Source organism: Mobula hypostoma, chromosome 13 (genome assembly GCF_963921235.1).
Source record: "Mobula hypostoma chromosome 13, sMobHyp1.1, whole genome shotgun sequence".
NCBI lineage: Eukaryota > Metazoa > Chordata > Chondrichthyes > Myliobatiformes > Myliobatidae > Mobula > Mobula hypostoma.
Window position 1 is genome coordinate 40,067,458 of NC_086109.1, and position 14,203 is coordinate 40,081,660.

A 14,203-nucleotide genomic window follows, 5' to 3' on the forward strand; every position below is an offset into this window, starting at 1 on the left:
TTTTTTCCAAGGGTAGAAGAGTCTGAAGCTGGAGGACATAGGTTTGAGGCGAGAGGGGAAATTAAGTATTTAAGGGGAGATCTGAGGGCCAAGTCTTTCACACAGAAGAAGGGTGGTACTACAGTCAGGTACAGTCACTGAATTTAAAAAGGATTTGGACAGGTACATAGATAGGAAAGGGATAGAAGGAAAGGGGTCATATGCAGGAAGGTGGAATTTACATAGGTGGTATCATGGTCAGCATGGACAACTCAAATGAGGTGATTATTTTGGTGCTGTGCAACTTTATGATTCTATCATGCTGACATTAATGGCTGGATCATTTTCTGATAAACATCCCTGCAATGCTCTGCTGCAATATTCCAGTTCTGTACAGAATTTGCTTGTATAGAATTTTATTCAAAAATTAAGGTCTCGTATTATCTCTAGGTTTTCCTCTTTTTCCAGATTTGTTCATTGCATTGTTTTTCGGTATTCCTTGATCCCACCGCAGTGGCCAACCCTCTTTAACATGTGAGCCAAGTCAATGAACGTCCAAAGGTTATTAGGCCAAAAAGGCTTTAAAATTACATCTAATCTAGCAGCATTCTCACTTGCAGCAGGGTTGTGGAAATCAATCAGGAGTCAAGCCACAGAGTGACTTTCCCCTTGCCAGCCCACGATTACTGGGCACAACTCCTGCCTCTTTTGAAATCAGATGTGACACTTCAGGTCAGGGTCAAATCTGGTAATATAGCTTAAGGACACTGAACACCATTTGCTTTTACCCAGAAGACTACGAAAGAGCAACAATCATGAATGATTTATTTTTGTCACAGATGGATATGTGCACTCTCTCGAAAGGGCATAGATGCACACTGATAATGCTCCTTTAATTTTAAAATCTATGTTTTATAAAACAATATTTGTATAACAAAGAAATTATAAATTCTGTATGTAGATCTAAATCAGATTGATATGTGTTCTTTCTATTCTATATGTTATGTATTACACTGTACTGAGACTGCAAAACGATAACTTTCACAACATACTGTATGTCAGTGATCGTACACCTGATTCTCATTCTGCTGTTGATGCCTGAATAAAACAGCTCACAATACAGTGCACCTGCTATAACCAGTTCATGTCGTTAGTTGAACTCTGTTCTAAAGGCTTCCTGGACTCTTTCTTGTACAGAATCTTTCAAAGCTTGAAACTAAATAACTTAAATCTGCCTTAGAATTTGGAATCACGTTGTGCCTGGCCTGCAACGCTGCATGTGTTGCACTTCAAAAGTGAACGCAACAGACAAGATTGTCACATCTCAAGTCTTGGTTAGGCAAATCAGATGTTAAATATTCCCAATTAGTGGATGTAAAAATAATTCAAAAATGTATTTCACACTCATAAAAAAACAACTCTCAATTAAGTAGATTTTTTTTCTAAACCCAGCCATCACTAATTATATAAAAAGATTTAATCTCATAATGTGTACTTTAAAATGACTGATTACTTCAAGGCATGTTATATAAAAAAATCATTTGCATGGGTACTTTGCTCAAACTGAGACATGAGATTTGCTCCTTCAGGCTCTGAGAGGTAAATTTTCTCAGGGCCTTCAATGCTAAAGGACTTTGGTTCCTGCGGGGAATGAAACACAGTTAAAATAATTATGAGCTGTGAATGATGGGGGAGAAAGCAAATATTGGTCCTGAATTTTTAGTTGGCAAAGGTACTCACCACTGACTTCTAAGAAAGTCCCCTACAAAAAACAAGTATTCTCTGTGGTGAGAATATCTTCTGCTCTCATCTGTCAGTTCAGAGAGATCCTCCACAGTACTTACATTAAAGCGTCTTCACATGAAGCAAAATGTTTTAATAAACATATAACATTTATATATAGTTAAAGTTTGAATGAACATAAGAACATAAGAAATAGGTGCAGGAGTAGGCCATCTAGCCTGTTGAGCCTACTCTGCCGTTCAGTAAGATCCTGGCTGATCCGGCCATGGACTCATCTCCACCTACCTGCCTTTTCCTGATAACCATTAATTCCCCTACTACACAAAAATCTATCCAACTTGTCTTAAACATATTTTCTGAGGTAGCCTCCACTGCTTCATTGGGCAGAGAATTCCATAGATTCAACACTCTCTGGGAAAATAAGTTCCTCCTCATATCCATCCTAAATCTACTCCCCCGAATCTTGAGGCTATGTCCCCTACTTTTAGTCTCACCTACCAGTGGAAACAACTTCCCTGCCTCTATCTTATCTACCCCTTTCATAACTTTATATGCTTATATAAGATCTCTTCTCTGAATGAACACGTATGATTAAAGTTGAAACTAAAACATCACAGATAAACTAATACTATGATGGGTGCATTTAAAAATTTTTTATGTTGGAGATTTACGACACAAATGATAGTTTTACCTTTTATTTGAATATGCTATTAATGTATGAAAGTTGCTTGGCAATAATTATAATGTAGCTTACAATGTATAAACTCGCTTGTGGAGCAAGCAGAAGTGAGAAACGGGGAGTGGTGGTGGACAAAGTGCTAATATCCCCCAGTTAATTCACGTCACTCGGCCAATATTTCTTGCTTGCTGCTTGTCTTACTATGAGGTTCAAACACAGGACAGAGGTCAACAGCTTTTACAGCTAATTTCTGCTATTAAACACAGAAATTAGTCTTGCACTCTGGATGATCTCATTTGATGTGTACCTGACAATGGACAAATATCAGAGCTGGTGAGGTGAATCTTGCCTCAGGCCAATTTCCCGTTGGTTTTTTATTGAGTTAGAATGGATTGCTAATGCAATCTTAAAAGGTGCAAAGGAATTACTTTTCAAATTACATATTAAAATGTGTTTAAATGGATTTAATTTCCAGACACCTCCATTCAGAAGTATTTGAGGAATTTCTCTTCAGTCTATTGAGTTAACTCTCAAACAGTAGAGGCTCAGACTGGACTGTTGACAATGCATAATATTATGATTCCTGCTCTAAATTTGACCGGCACAGTAATCCCAAAGTTGCTGCCAGTTTCCAGTTTAATGGCAGCAATCCTGACTTTTTCCACGTTATTACCATCTACCCATGGAGAAATAAATTGGTTTACCTGCTGGGTGTAAAAGTGAAAGTTTTGAGTCACAGTGGAACAAGCCTACCTTATTTATAACTTTGGTGGATAATTGCATCAGGGTCCAGCACGTTGCCAGTTATTCTGATGCTGACAGTGGATATACCCAGAAAATACATGTTGCTGCTTTTTGAAGATGAATGTGCCTGCAGAGAAGACCTGTTTGGTGCATTGATTCGTCATAACAGTACAGTGACATATGCACAATGGGCAATAGAAGAAAAGAGGTACACACTTAGAGATTACAAAGTACCAGAAAGTAAGATAGAGTTGATGTTTAGTGAAAAATATATCAGTATAAGACCCTTCAAGCCTGTTTCATCATTCAATATCCCACAGATCTTTGAACCCAGACCTTATCCTGCCATGGTAATGTACTGAAACATCGTTCTCTCTCACTATCCTTTGTGGACCACCTTCCCCTGCAAAGCACCGTCACCCCACCATATATTCATACTGCCCTGGTGCCAACACATACTGAGCTGAATCCACGACCATCTTATTTATTTGGAGTGTCTTGTGTCAATGAAGTGAAGGCCTACAAGCTCACAAGAAATTCTAGGCCCAATATTCGCAGCATTGGGCCTTAGATAGAAAGTACCGTTTGACTGATTCTATCTACACCCTCCCCCATTGAGCAGCTGTACCTCCTGGTCAATGGTAGCTGCAAGGAGATGACATGACTCAGATGGCAGCTATATTTCTGTTCCTTTACTTTTTGATGACCTGATTACTAAAATATCTAGATTGATTTTAATGAGATTCATCAAATCCTGTTGGAAAATAGTATTCACAAACATCATTTTGCCACAATTTCTTAACTTCATTTTTTTTTGTACTTGCAGGTAAAATTGATACTAAAGTCCAAGACAAAGGAAAGTTGGCTCTCAAAGGAACAAGCTTGCAAAGATCTTCATCTGATGCTAGTAGGGACAGAGTTGGAGAAGCACGAAAACCTCCATCCGGAATTTCCAGGCCGTCTACTGGTGGCTCCTTTGGCTATAAGAAGCCTACTACAGGCACTGCAACGGTAATGACAGGTGGTGGAAGCTCTGCACCGGCGGGGAAAACTCACAAATCCACAGGCATTCCTGTTAAACCAACAAACTCCAGGAAAACCAGCCTTGACGTGTCCCAAAACCATGATGGTTTCATGTCGTCAGGTGCAAGGACAGCAGTGCAGTACCGAAGCTTGCCCCGTCCAGCCAAGTCAAGTTCTGTCAGCGTCACTGGCAGAGCAGGTGTAAATAGACCTGTCAGTAGCAACATTGACCCAAGTCTCATCAGCAGCAAACAAGGAGGCATTCCTGTGTCACGTCTGAAAGAACCCTCAAAAATTGGCTTGGGGCGTACAAGTTCAGGTCCGGTAAATCAAACGGATCGAGAGAAAGAGAAGGCCAAGGCAAAGGCAGTGGCTTCGGATACTGAATGTACAACTGTAGCAAGTTCTGCGAAGACCACAGTGGTCCCTGAAAGTCAAAATAAATTGCAAGGAATGCGACAGCAAAGTTCCAAGTTCTCAGAGATGTCATCTCCAACAGCTCAGAGGTGAGTTGCATGAACTTTCAGGTGGTACATATCCAGTAGATTTCAATCATGTACTTAATTCATCGCATTTTAGTATGCAATCATCTTTTATTGTTTTTATAGTAAAGCTAAAGTGCAGTGGCCATGAATCATATTTTATTTTGTATTCTAACAGTCTGGAATTTCATTTCCAATTGGATCGAGGCCAAAACAATCCTGTTATTTTAATGTCTATCTTCATCATTGAAGGCACCTGTGTTGTTTCTTCTTTATTAAAGTTTAGTTTTCTTGTATCCATCATAATTTAGCTTCAAGCTTTTATAGGTTGGAATTTAAATACAAATTTTATTGAGGATGACATGATTCTGTTCTTTTTTTAATGGTACTTGCTTTTATCATTGAAGACACCTGTGTTGTCCTCTCACTTCCATATGGCTAATAGATATTTCTCCATGATCACTGGCAGTGGGCCATGTCGTACTAATTGACAGATAGTGCTTCACTGGAAATGCTTTGCAGCACTTTCTCATTAAAACTTGCCTGCTGAATTGGCCCCAGTTTAGACCAGCCACAGGGACAGCAACTGCATTAATTTAAATTAAAAGAATTATTGGCAAGTGAACATGGTATTAGAGACTTTACATTTCGTAAATAGCTATTCAGTTAAATATTTTAATTGGTAAGATCATTCTTATTTTAATTTTTAATAATTGAAGTAGTAAACTAATAATGCAGTGTCCATTTGTTCAGAAATGCGTATGATTGTGCTTGTGGCCGGAAGTTGGAGTTCCAGAGAGCAGCTGGGTCTGGGGTCTGTGCTATATGCAACCAGGCCTCAGGTAGGGGTCAAAACACCAGAGGTACAAGGTAAAGAATGTGGGTGGTTTTCTAGCTGGAGCCATGGTCCTGAGTGCTTGTATATTTCCTGCTTCTCCTCCTCACTGACTTTACTAGATAATTTATTGCACCGCTGTATAACATGTGAAAAAACTGAAATATGCGTGTGTTTCCATATTGTTAGAGTTAACATTCAATACCTCAGAAAGTCTGCTCATCCAACGCTACTAAAATTCGAAGGATATAGAATTACTGAAGCTTTATTGAAGGGAGGAGGTCCTTAAAAGAGGTCTTAGGAAGCGAGGTAGAAGGCTGAAAAGCAGGACCTCCTGGGTAGTAATCTCTGGATTGCTGCCTGTGTTACATGCCAGTGAGGGTAGGAATAGAATGATTTGGCAGATGAATGCGTGGCTGAGGAACTGGTGCAGGAGGTAGGGTTTCAGATTTCTAGATCTTTAAGATCTCTCCTGGGGAAGTTATGACCTGTACAAAAGGGACGGATTACATCAGAACCTGAGAGGAACCAATGCTTTTGCCCAGAGGTTCACTAGAACTGTTGGGAGGGTGTCATAAGGAGTGCAAGACACAGACACTGAAGTGCTAGGGACAGGACTAGGATACAGGGTGAGGGCTAGGACATGGACACGAAAACCGGGAACCCAGAACAGGACTGGACAAGAGAGCTAGGAGCCCCGGCTTGGACTCTGAGCCAGAGACTGGCCAAGGACCCAGAACCTGGGTCTTGCCTCTGGCTCGGACCCCAGAACTAGGCAAGGACATGACTTGGCTGGCAGGCAGGATGAGGCTGGAGTCTTCAGACTTGAGGCGAGGCTGGAGACCAGAGACTTAAGGTGAGGCTCGAGACCAGAGACTTGAGGTGAGACTCGAGACCAGAGACTTGAGGCGAAACTCAAGACCAGAGACTTGAGGCGAGGCTTGGGGTCTTGAAGCTTGGCTTGGGGCGAGGATCAAGGCTTGGGGTCTTGAAGCTCCTCCTGGGCAGGGCGTGGATCTCCACCCAACAGAGGCGAGGGACAGGAAGGGACAGAACCAACCGCAGGGTAACGGCAATCTGGCCTGACTTACCCGACAGAGGCAAGGGACAGGAAGGGACAGAACCCACCACAGGGTAACAGCAATCTGGCCTGCCTTACCTGACGGCGGCAAGGGACAGGAAGGGACAGAACCCACCGCAGGGAAACAGCAATCTGGCCTGACTTACCCAACGGAGGCAAGGGGCAGGAAGGGAGCTAGGTTCAGGGTGGCGCCAAGACAAGACTTCAGATGAGATGAGGAGAGAGTTACCAGCAAGACAAGGCAAGGCTTCAGGTAATGCAAGGCAAGACAAGAACTTCAGGCTAGGTGAGATTTACTGGCAAGACAAGGCAAGGCTTCAGGCGAGGAAACAGAAGGCAGGGGAAGGGATACAAGGAGTAAGGACAAGAACAATCCAGCTGCCACACCCTGGTCTCTGGAGGTATTTATGCAGCCAGCCCCAACGAGAATCAGCTGCCTCAATTAGAGCTCAACAGGAACAGAAACAGGGTAGACAGGAAAACCTGGAGCAAAGGTCGATGGACTGGACCATGAACCGGAATGCAGACTTCACGGACCGGACCGTGACAGAGGGTTCGAACTAATTCGACAGGGGGGTGATAAATTGAGTAATAAGGCTGAGGATAGAGGAGTTTTATACAAGTAGAGGCAGTGTGCAGTGAGACTGTTATGGACAGGCAGATGATGGGGCAGAATTGCTTTCAGTAGGATGAGTTGCAGTGTGGCAGGGGGACAAAATCAAAAAGAATGATAAATACAAGACTAAAGGTGTTATAATTGAATGCACGCAGTATATAGAATAAGGTAGATGGCCTTGTAGAGCAGTTACAGATTGGCTGGCATGACATTGTGGGCATCACTGAGTTGTGGCTGAAAGAATATCATAGCTCAAAGCTTAACATTCAAGGATGTACATTTTATCGAAAGGACAGGCAGGTAGGCAGAGGTAAAAAAAATTGCAATCAAATACTTAAAAAGCGATGACATAAGATCAGAAGATGTAGAATGTCCTTGTAGGTAGAGATAAGAAACTGCAAGGGTAAAAAAGATCCTGATGGGAGTTATATAGAGGCCTCAGAACAGTAGCCAAAATGTGGTCTACTAATTACACTGGGAGATAGAATCCTGTGCATTAATCCTGTGCATCATGTACACCAGGAGATTTCAATCCTGTGCATTAACCTCCACGCAGTAGACGTTGATGCAGCCAGTTAGAATGCTCTCCACGGTACACCTGTAGAAATCTGCAAGTATTTTTGATGACATACCTCCTCAAATTCCGTAAGAAATTTAGCCACTCTCATGCCTTCTTTATAGCTGTATGGATATGTTGGGCCTAGGATAGATTCTTAGAGATATTGACACCCAGGAACATGAAATTGCTCACTCTCGCCACATCTGATCCTTCTGTGAGGATTGGTGTGTGATCCCTCATCTTGCCCTTTTCGAAGTCTACAATCAGTTCTTTGGTGTTACTGACATTGAGTGCAAGGTTGTTGCTGTGACACCACTCAACGATCTGATATACCTCGATCCTGTGCGCCTTCTCGTTACCATCTGAAATTCTGCCAACTATGGCTGTGCCACCAGCAAGTTTATAGATGGCATTTGAGCTGTGCCTAGTCAGAAAGTCATGGGTGTTGAGAGAGTAGAGCAGGGGGGCTAAGCACAGATCTTTGAGGTGCACTAGTGTTGATTGTCAATGAGATGAAGATGTTGTTTCTGATCCACACAGACTGTGATCTTCCAGTGAGCAAGTCAAGGATCCAGTTACAAAGGCCCAGGTTTTTTTGATTAGTCCCGTAGGAATGATTGTATTGAACATTGAGCTGTAGTCAATAAACAGCAGCCTGACATACGTATTAGATGATCCAATGCCGCATGAAGAGCCAATGAGATCACATCCGATGTATACCTATTGTGCTATTGTGCAGTGTATCCAGGTCCATGCTATGACATGAGTTGATTCTAGCCATAACAAACCTCTCAAAGCACTTCATCTCTGTAGATGTGATGGTTCCTCATCATGCTGAAGAATGCTTGTATGAATGTACTGGGGCTGGCGGGATTGCCAACTAACTTTCTATAAAGTCTGACTTCAGCCAGTGAAAAGCTTCTCATTGATTCCTGTTGACTTTGATATTACTTGCTGTCACGGTCAATCACGTTTCGCCCTGATATCAAAGGCAGGCACCTTCACATTACCTGTTGAATTTTCGGCTTCTTGACCGTACTTGTGACAGGGCTGAAGATCTGGAGGTCTGGAGCAGCATGTTCCTCACAGATTGCAAATTGTGTTAGACCTTTTTTTTATTAAGTATTCATTCCCTCTGTCTTCATTCCAGCTAGACTAACATGCCAAGTGGGGAGTGGATGCCCATGTGTCAACAAAAATGCTTGAAGAAAATTAACATTAGGCATACTTACAACCATTTGATGCATTATTCTGTTCTCATCATGAATCAGTTGTTTTTTTTTGGTATCATTGTTATTATTCAATTAATGTGGGATCAATTATAAATACGTTTGGCTAAGAATAGATAAATAAATATGCAAGACAAAAATGTTCAGAATTGCATTTTTTAAAACAGGCATATGCTTCACATATCCTTGCAGACTAAACACACTCAGTGGCCTTTCCACAGTTCAGAATCATCTAGGTTCTGTCAAAACCAGTATGATTTATTTTTTTCCCTCATTATTTCAGGATGGTGTGCTGTGCCAGTAGATCAGGCAGTTGTCATTTGAATTGCACGGTTTGTTCTGAACAGAACCAAGGCAAATCACCATAGCAGTGACTTTAAATTACATGCCATCCATGAACTGCTGCAATTCTCAACAGATGTCCATCTGAGTGCAGAATGTATAAAATAATTTATTATTATTTATACAGTCTTTCTAAGGTTTGTTTAAAACTGGCTGCTGTAGAATACTTAATGTGGACTAATCGATTTTTATTAGTCATGAGCTACTAACGGGCAACAAATTACAAGCAACTTCACATGCAATGCTAAATTTATAACACTTATTAATTCTGAGGTTGTGATTGTTTTTGTTTCATTGTTTCTTTGCCCCCCTTCTTCTCTGAAGGCCCTCACTCCTTGCTTATATCTTTTGGTCATAATTTGTAAGTTTCTACTGTGACAGGCATCATGGGACATCACAGATGTTGTTACTCAACGTGCTGTTCCAACGTGGGTCAAAGGAACCCTGCTGGATTAATCCCACAATAACTCAGTGCTCTGAACCCAATTCTAACCTGTTTTCGGATAGAGAATTCTTTGTTACTTTGTGCCTCGGCTAAGACTGTATGAATAAAGTTTTGTATCAGAAGTCTAGTAACACTTTGCTTGCTAATTTTGCCATTACTTTCAGCTAATTGGAATTATAGAAGTTATCATCAAACTGACTGAGCTAGATCACTTCAATTTCCATTAGTCAAGAAGGTACTGCATTGGTTGAGGTTAGGAAGGAGAACCGCCTGCTTGGTCTGAGACCGTGAAGTTGAAAATATTCTATTGAGCAAAATGTGTCAGTAGATTGGGATATAGTCATTTAAATTGCAAGGTTTGTTTTGAAAAAGAACAAAGGCAAATAACCTTTGCAGTGATTTTCAATTAACTGTATATCATCCATGAACTGTGCAGCTTATGAATTGACACCAGATTTGCATATGGCTTATTTCTCTCCATGTTCTCCCACCCCTACTTGTGAAGATCATAGAGTCTTGGGGAGAGGATCGGGGGGGGGGTGAGTATCAGAATCAAATGACATGGAACAGATGGAGAAAGAATCACCAGTGACATAACAGATTGGGTAGGAGGAGGAGATTGGAAGATTTGGGACCTTGGAGAGGAGATAAAGGAATTGTTTATGGAGGGAGTTGGAGAGAAGATCAGAGAGGCAATTGAGGCGTCAAGGAGATGATCTTTGGAAAAGGGTGGGAAGAGATCTCAGGCACTGGAGAGGTCCTGCAGGGAATGGTAGGAGGTAAATTGGTGATAAAACTGTCAGTAAAGATGAAATAATAACAAAGAAATATGAGAAAAATTATGCATCATCAGTTTCTCGACAGCAACCCAGTCAAGAACTGAGCAAAGACCATTCGCTGTCTCACAGGCTTGCAGTAATCCTGTATTACATCTGGGTGACCAAAAGCACATGCATGCAGCACAATTTTCAAGATGTGTATCTATCAACATCACAACATGGATACAGCAGCTTCAATTGATATGAACTTTGTACATTGAATGGATGGAAATTTATTGCATACTGACAAAGAACATGATTGTTTAGCTTAAATTCTATTGTGACACACAAAACATTGTATTCTGCAGTGGGATTTACTGGCTATTATTTCCCCTGAAGTGTGATTTACAGTTCTTCTACATGATATATCCTAGTTTCAGTTAGGTTCCAATAGTGGCTTATATTAAATTGAAAACAAGTCATTTCAGGATGTGGGTATTTTTATGTTATGTTTCCTCCTAACATTAAAGAGTTTATTGGTAAATGTGATAGTTTGCAGAGGCCATTTGATATCTGATTACTTAATATATTGGTTTTCATACAATCTGATGTAAAAATAAAGACAAAGATTAACTTTATTTGTTACAGATACATTGAACCATACAGTGAAATATGTTATTTGTGTCATATCAAATTAGCGCGGATTCTGCTGGGGCAACCCACAAATGTCACCACACTCTTGGCGGCAACATAGCATGCCAACAACTTACTTACCCTAACTATACATCTTTGAAATGTGGGAGGAAACCAGAGCACTCGGAGGAAATATGTGTGTGGTCATGGGGAGAACATCCAAACTCCTTACAGGCACAGGTTGGAATCGAGCCCTGATCTTACAGCTAGCGCAAAGCCATAATGGTCTGAGCCTGTCAGATGGAAATAGCTTAGCCTCTGTCATGAGTTTTATAGCTTTTATATTGTAGCTGCGATGTTACAATGTACTCAGGGCAATACACACAAAACGCTGAGATACTCAGCAGGTCAGGCAGCATCTATGGAGATAAAATGTCCCGATGAAGGGTCTTGGTCTGAAATGTCAACTTCTTATTCCTCTCCATGTATGCTGCCTGACCTGCTGAGTATCCCAGCATTTTGTGTATGTTACTGTGGATTTCCAGCATCGGCAGAATTTCTTGTGTTTATGACATGCACACACATACAACTGCTTTTTAGAAAATGAATGCATTAATAAATGCAATGATTATATTCATTTACAAATGCCAATGTGGACAATGTGTGCGAGTATGAGTGTAATACATTAGCTGAGTTAATGGGGTACTAGTTGGGAAAAAATTGTTGTATCTTTGTTTCAAAACTCAATAGGAAAACTACCTTACCTTTAATATTTTGTCTTGAACCATGAGGATAGATTTTTTTCTCATCAATAGCAATAACTCAGAAGCCCACATGGAATGCCTTTTCAAGATGATAATCCACTCAAGCTGAAAAAACAACTAGGGTACTAAGACTAGATTTGTATTTATTTTACATGTTTTTTGAAGTGCCAGGCATTTCTATCTGATTATTGATTATTTTCTATCATTTAAATAAAGTGCCCTGCTGTATTTTACATTTCCTTGGATTTAGTTGTGATTCCCCCCCCGCCCCCCCACCGCCCCCGGAAATATTGCATTGGTAAAATAGTTATTTGTTTTTGTTTCTTTTATTCCAGGATGATAAGTTCAAAAGGAATCAGCAAGCCACCTACAATGGCCAACATCGACAAAATCAACTCCAACAGCTTGGACTCTTCCACCTCAGGGCATGCATCTGGTAGTAGCAGCATTACCAATGAGCCTTTAACAAAACTCCCCGATGTCCAGACAAGTACAATCAGCTTAGCTCCATGTCTAACCCCAAGCCCTGCCCCTGTCCTTAATGTAAATTCCAGTACTTTTAGTCAAGGGCTTGGTCTAGGTAGCAATTTCACAAACAATAAGGAAACCCTAATGTACCCTAAGCTAAGTAGCCTCCACACCAGCATGGAATCTCTGGATCTTCCTTTGAGTGTTCCAAGTTCATTCTCCAGTAGTGGCATGCTTTCAAGGGAAGAAGATCATAGCACACTCACATGGACTGGAGGTTCTAGATTCTCACAGATGGAAAGGTAAATGACTCATTTATTATCACTTTTATGTGATAGGATTGGAGGTCGAAAAAGTGCAAGATTTTGGACGAATGATGTTAATTTATTTGAAGTTCCTCTTTAACAGATTTAGGTTCACCTCATGCAGCACAAAATCATTTTTGCTGGCAATTAATAATCATTTATGATATAATATAATGTTGCCCACTCTATATTATGGCACAGTTTGTGGAGTAATTGGGTCAGGTATTTGAGAAGTTTTGTAATTATATACACATTTGTTGATAATTCATAACCTCTGATTTTTCCAGTTGATTCTGAACATTGCTAATGAAGTGAAAATATATGCAAATAATTTAATTAATTGATCTTTGTTCTCAATTTCAGTGTCTACATTCTTTATATCATCTGTACTCAATGGATCCCAAATTCCTAAATCACCTGATGACAATAGTGTCTGATTTGTGAAGTGTCAGCAGCACAAGCTGCTTTGGTTGCTACTTATAGCTTGATAACGTTGAAAACCATTTATAATTTTTTTGCAATCCAAACAGCACCACTTTATTATTAACTTACCTGAAGTGTCTTTATTGCACAGGAAAGTTATTTACCGAACTAAGAATTAAGTAGATTGATGAGAGCAAAATACACAAACCTGTGAAAAGGTTTCTTGTGCAATGGCAACTACTCATATATTTATAGTTCATTAACAAAGGGATGTCTTATTCTTGAAAAAGGATTCAGTAATAGGTTTGTGTTATTTATTTACTGTGACACCTTTTAAGTAAAATCATACTGTGTATTCAATGGAAAATTTGACTGAAGACAAACTGGTTTTGGGAATTAAAGTTCGAGAACAAAACAACTAATAACAGGCATAACAACATCTCTTGTTCATTACATATAATGTAGCTAATTAGAAATGGTGAACTCAAGTTAAAAGTATACATACTTACAATGTTTAAAAAACCCATCTGCCAATCTCACCCTGTTCATGCCATATAATTGTCTTGATGTTGACTCATTTCTTTGACATAAAAACTAGCAGAGCATTCACCAAACAGTGAATAGGGATTAAAATACAAGCACAGATGTATATTTAAAAGTAGAAAATATTTGTAAAAGGACTATTAAGTACTTACAGACTTCTACTCTGTAATCTTAATGTTCATTGCAATTAGAAGTACTTAGTACAAACAAAGTGCTCGGTTTCTTTCCTCAAAGTTAACATATATCATATTTGAGGCAGGGATATACTTTTTCATTTTGGAAAGATTTTAATGTTCTTTTTTTCAAGGATTCAGTCACAATATTTTCAAAAACTCAGAATTTGCTGGTGGGAGCATAAAGCTATTATTCTAAATGTACTTGTGATAATTATGCTTTCACACTTCTAAGCACATAAAGATATTTAAAACTGACTGGAGAATTATGCTGTAATTGAGCTGTGCAGTTTTTGTGTGTAAAGACTTCCTGAAACCCTGGTAAATGCTGATCTGCCAACATGGCTTAGTATTTCGAAAATAGAGATTTGGCCATTTA

General features: G+C 40.0%; 1 protein-coding gene across 7 annotated transcripts in view; it reads left to right on the plus strand.

Annotated features, from left to right (window-relative positions):
* The window catches only part of LOC134355549 (neuron navigator 1-like), a 664,756-nt gene that overhangs the window by 518,824 nt on the left and 131,729 nt on the right, over positions 1–14,203 (plus strand). For all 7 annotated transcript variants that reach the window (XM_063065565.1, XM_063065568.1, XM_063065567.1 and 4 more), the window contains 2 exons: positions 3,972–4,674; positions 12,248–12,682. In XM_063065565.1, coding sequence (XP_062921635.1) covers positions 3,972–4,674; positions 12,248–12,682 — 1,138 coding nt within the window. The remainder of the gene's footprint in view (positions 1–3,971; positions 4,675–12,247; positions 12,683–14,203) is intronic.